This window comes from Aegilops tauschii, chromosome 6, assembly GCF_002575655.3.
Source record: "Aegilops tauschii subsp. strangulata cultivar AL8/78 chromosome 6, Aet v6.0, whole genome shotgun sequence".
Taxonomy (NCBI): domain Eukaryota; kingdom Viridiplantae; phylum Streptophyta; class Magnoliopsida; order Poales; family Poaceae; genus Aegilops; species Aegilops tauschii.
In genome coordinates, this window is record NC_053040.3 from 75,435,641 (window position 1) to 75,441,016 (window position 5,376).

Genomic DNA, 5,376 nt, shown 5'->3' on the forward strand with positions numbered 1-5,376 from the left:
ACACACCATGGGGGATGACATATCTCCTCCAGTATTCAAAGAAAAGAAGGGTAAAAAGCAGACAGCTAGGAGGAAAGGACATTTTGAGGTGCCTGCCAAGAAGGATACATCAAGAATTGGGACAGTGACCTGTAGCAATTGCAATATGCAAGGTCACAGATATACCACTTGTGGTGTTCCACTGAAACCCAAACTGCAGATGAGAAAGAATAATCACCAGGTATACTTATTGATAAAGAAACTTCTGTTTCATAGGCTAGGTGGTTTAATTATAATTTACTTTGTTAAATGTGCAGGAGAATAGGTCAGACTACTCTTCATCTACCAGAGCTTCTACAGGTGTGGTTGCACCCCCACCCTCACCCCCACCACCACCATCAGCACCATCAGCACCAGCCATAGCTAGGAAGAGGCCTGCAACAGCCACAACTACTCCAGGACCAGCAAAGAGGAACAAGGGAGCTGCTTCTGCTACTCCAGCACCTGCCAAGAAGACCAAAGCAACCAAGAAGACCAAAGCAACCAACAAGACAGGGGCTCCTAGCACATCTTCACCAGCCAAGAACACAAGGTCATCCATTGCTTCTCCAGCAAAGAACACCAGAGCATCAACAGCTAGCAGAGGGTACACAGTTTTCAATGCTCCAAGGCAAGCTGCCAACTCTGAGATGGAGATTGGGTCCAAGAGGGTTAGGAAGCCAACTGGAAAGTGGAAGGCATATTTCACAGCTAGTGGTAACTACTGAAGATTCCAACATTTGAGAAAGTTGTCTTGTTGTATGAGTGCTGAAACCTAAGTGTTTGGAACCTTAAACCTATGTATTTGCTTGCTGAAACTTGAGTGTTAGCATTATGAAACCTATGTATTTGCTTCCTGAAACCAGAGTGTTTGCATTTATGAAACCTATGTATTTGCTTGCTGAAACCTAAGTGGTTGCATTATGCAACCTGAGTGTTTGTGACTTCTGGGTAGATTCAGACAACACTGATGCAAACATTGATTCATTTATTCAAACATTCATAGATTCCACCATCCAAACTTTCTTTCATACAAAGAGTTGTACAGAAATGGAAGGGATACATAGCTCAGACTCTCATTCATACTTAAAAAACTACTACCAACAACTCTCAATCGTAACGATCGAAGAAACGACGCCACTTTGCTCTGGTAGAAGGGTGAGGAGCGAGTACTGCCTGTCTCCTAGCCCACCTGATGATCTTCCCTGAGCTCTTGCGCCTGCCGCCAGGGACAAGAACCGTGAACTCATCTGAGTTGCACTTCTCCAAGATCTTCTCTGCCAGCCTCCTCTTGAACTCCAGCTCCCACTCCACTGCCTGCACTGCAGGGCGAGCCCTTTGCCTCCTCACATCCACTGCCTGCACTGCCTCCTCTTCCTCATCTGTCACCTCCCCAAGCTCTGGATCCATCTAGGGTTTCTAGAGGTGGGGTGTGGCGGCTGTGTTCTGGAGGGAGGAGGGTGGGTGGAGTAGGCTATTTATGAGCAGTGGAGGGTGGGTGGAGTAGGCCTAGGTTTGTAAATATAACTGGGCCACAAAGCCCAGGTAGAAAGCACTAATAAACATACCTACCTTTTAAACATAAAAAGACACATAGCATACTCCAGCAGTGCTTATCACTGACTCCATAACATAGCAGAAGTGGTTCAAATACAGGCAGAGCAGTCATTACAACTTAGTTCATAACTTAGCATTAAAGGTTCTAGCAGCATAACAACAGTTCTTAACATTGGCATAGACATAGACTAGATTAGCTTCACATTCCCCAAAATGTACACCCCATATCTTCACATCAGATTGTTAGGCCACATACTTATAAAGGCCTTGGATGTACTTCACCATCTGCAGAACACACATCATGAATCAAGGATGGCCTTGATTTTCTCAAGTTTCTCCTTGCTTGCATGCCCATCACTCAGCAGCTCATTCACCACATGCTCAAGCTTGGCCTTCTCTATCTTAAGCAAATCTCTCTCCTGTTCAACCTCCTTCTTTGCCTTCCTGGTATTCTTGATAATGTCAGCTTGGCTCTGTAAAATGCACCTTTGTTCCTTGGCAAGTTTGAGCTTCTCCATCTGAACCTCCAACCTAGCTCTCTCTTCTACCTCTTTCTTCTTCTTCTCAAATTCTTCCTCCTCAACTGCCTTCTGGTTATCCATGTGGCCTACCCTACCATCCTGCCAATCAAACATCTTGGATACATCTTGGACAAGCTTTGTGTACTCAATGCACAGCTTGTCATTTTCAGTCTTAAGCTTGGCCAAATGCTTCTCATACTTCTGCTTATCAACTACCCTGCCACAATTCTGTTCATGGTACATGTCCCACAGCCTGGACAAGCAATTCTGAAGAATTGGATGCCAGGGCTTGTCAACCCACTCAGTAACACCACAGTTAACACCTTCACTCTGCATTTGGAAATTGAAATATACATCACTAAGTGCACTCAATTTCATAACAACAAATCATATCAGACTAAGAAACTAAAGGTGAGGCTTAAGTAAACTGAATATGTTGTTTAATATAACTCAAACTATAACTGAAACCCAACCTGCTTGTACAAGTACATTCACAGATATATGCTTCCTATACATAAGCATTTTTGATAGTAACCATATCCCTCAATACCTTAATACAAGGCATATTGCAGTTCATCCTAAATAATACAGTGTAGGTTCAGAAGAGCAACTTGTCAACATAATACTGTGTGGGTTCAGAACAGCAACTTGTCATCCTTGTAAATACATGTGTGGGTTCAGAAGAAAATGATTCCAATTAAGGTACTATACCTGCTGCACTGGACAACCATAGAAACGCCTTCCAGTTAAGGTTCCTTCAAATGCCACACACTTAATTGGCCTCATGTGGTGCATCATGCAGGTGGGTTCAGAAAGCTCCAGCTGGCCACAGAAAAGAGGCTCCACGGTGGTGTCAGGGGTCTCCTGCATGAACAGATGAACAAAATCACCTTAGCTCACAGAACCAGACATAGATCACAAATTAATTCCCCAATCCAGCAAGAACCCTAACCCAAACCCTAGTTTTCAAGCATACATAAACATAGCTCAAACAGCAACCATAACCCTGCCTAATAAATAACAGTAAACAAAGCTTACCCTAGCTCACCAAGATGAACACTAACCTAATCTAGCTCCTAGATGAACCCTAACCCTAGCTCAGCAGATAGAAAAACTTACCCAAAAAGCCATGTCCATGCTTGTGATGTCGCACTCATCCTCTGAGCTCGTATCCCCGTCATTCCAGGAAGGCATGGCGGCGGTGGAGCTTCCACAGCGCAAGTCGCCGCTGGCGTCGAAGAGCAGAGAGGAGAGGAGCGAGAGAGTGAGAGTGAGAGCAGAGGAATGAGTGCGGGCAGGGGAGAGAGTGAGAGTGAGGGCAGGGGAGCAGAGTAATGAGCGCACGAGCGGGTGCGGTCCGACCGCGCCGGTCGGTCCGAGTAACGGCCGTTACCGGCCTCGCCGTCACGCGCGGCGCTGACGTGGCCTGGCAGGCGGGCCCGGACCATCAGAAAACGGTTTAAAACGCTAGCAACGGGCGATTTGGGTTTTTTGAGACAACCGACGAAAAAAGTGGTAGGTATCAGTCACAAACAAAAAAGTGGTGGTTTTTTGGAACCATAGGACGAAAAGTGGTAGTTTTATGCTATTTACTCTAAATGGCAGGACGTGTCGCAACGTGCAAGCGGTGTTGGAATTCGTTCAAACCTGACATAGATGCATATGGGCATGCCCACCTGCTTGCAAAAGATGTGGTCATTCATCCATAGTCCAAAAAACCACTAGTTGGGAGGAGTGTGGTAGACTAGTCCAAGCAGGTGCATCCGTGAGCATGTAGTTTTTCCTAATTTGAATGCTTGTATTATTTTATGTCATTATCAATTAACATGAACATTCTCTTATGTCCTAACCATTTCTTGAAATTCGTCAACAATTTTTGTTATTTCAAATTGTGTACAAATATTTACAGACTTGAACACTTTTCCAAAATTGTTAACAAATTCCCAACAATTGATGAAAATTTTGATCACAAATTACAAACAATGTACTTTAAAATAATATTAATTGTTTAATGAAACACAAACACTTCTTGGATTTGTGAACTAAAAATTCGAAAATGAGAACTTTTTTTTAAATTCCAGAATATTCTTACAAATTGTAAACAATATTTGAAAATAATAATATTTTTTGGTATTCGAAACAATATTTCAATTTTTTAACAGGTTTCTAATAATAAAGTTCAAAAAGGAGAAAAATCAATTAACAAAAAATAGAAGAAAAACAAAAAAAGGAAAAAAAACTCTTAGAAGTACGTCAACTAGTACTCCATAGCCCCCCCCCACCCCCCGCCCTAAATTGTGCATTAAAGGAATAATTTTTCTTCTAATTAGACGGATAAATCCGTGATGATGTAAGTGATGCCAACTGTTACTCCATGCATAATTTTTTTTTGCGGGTAAAACTTGTATTACTCACATCATAGAAAATTATAATCAATGTTGTTCAGCTCAATAGCTTCAGGTGGCCCACACCCTAGCCAGGTCATAGTCCTACCTTCTAAACGGGCAAAGTTCGCCAAAGAATTACTATTCTGAGACCGACTAATATGAGTAATACTAGTTCTACGAAGACTCAAAAGATACTTTATCTCCTTCAAGGAAGAATACATCGATTTATCAATGTTGCGGGCTTGAATCATCTTTACTGCTACTGAGGAATCCATTTCAATTGCAACCGGAAAATTAGTGTGTGACGAGGCAAAAGAGAGTCCTTCCATACACGCACCAAGTTCCGCTTCCAGTGTGTGTACCGACAAGAGAAAAGCTGCCTGCACGACGAAGAGAAACTGATCGCACCACTTTCATCGCGCAACCATGCCCGACCCAGCTCTATCATCCGGAGAAAAAGAACTGTCTTTCTGTTCTTTAAAAAAAAGAACTGTCGCAGTTCAGTTTAGACCGCTCCCTACAGAGCAAAGCAATAGTTAAGCCAGGGACACTCTCGCCCCCAGCCCCCGCGTCGCTCCGCTCGGGGCGACTCGGGCGGCGACGAAACCCTAGCGCGCGCCGCCGCCCCCTGCTAGCTCCCCCCTCGCCGCCACCAGAGTAGGTCTCCGGGCAAGCCAGGGCGGCCGACGAGGACGGTGGCGGCGAGGATCTGCTGCTCCGCCTCCGTGCGGAGAGCCTCGGACGCCGAGGCAGCGGCCTCGGAAGGAGAGGCGACGGCTGGCTCTCCGGCGAGCAGTGGTCGCGGGTGCTGCTCCACCCCCTCGGCCGCGCGGGCGGCGTGGTGGCGGCGGTTGTTTGGTGGCTGGTCTTCGCGTGCGGTCTTCACGGACGGC

General features: G+C 45.1%; 1 protein-coding gene across 1 annotated transcript; it reads right to left on the minus strand.

Moving 5' to 3' along the window:
* Positions 1-1,296: 1,296 nt before the first annotated feature.
* LOC120967376 (uncharacterized) lies at positions 1,297-3,290 on the minus strand. Its single transcript, XM_040393942.3, has 3 exons — positions 3,216-3,290; positions 2,808-2,960; positions 1,297-2,426 (listed from the first exon to the last, which is right to left on the minus strand). The coding sequence occupies exons 1-3, from the start codon at positions 3,288-3,290 to the stop codon at positions 1,875-1,877; spliced, it is 780 nt and encodes a 259-aa protein (XP_040249876.2). The 3' UTR covers positions 1,297-1,874.
* Positions 3,291-5,376: the final 2,086 nt, after the last annotated feature.

Excerpts from the sequence above, each read along its gene's own strand:
- LOC120967376 (XM_040393942.3), bottom strand. The coding sequence starts at position 3,290 with ATGCCTTCCTGGAATGACGGGGATACGAGCTCAGAGGATGAGTGCGAC. Across the intron at positions 2,961-3,215 it reads GCATGGACATGGCTTTTTGG|GAGACCCCTGACACCACCGT; the intron begins GTAAGTTTTTCT and ends CTGTTCATGCAG. Across the intron at positions 2,427-2,807 it reads ATGGTTGTCCAGTGCAGCAG|AGTGAAGGTGTTAACTGTGG; the intron begins GTATAGTACCTT and ends TTCCAAATGCAG.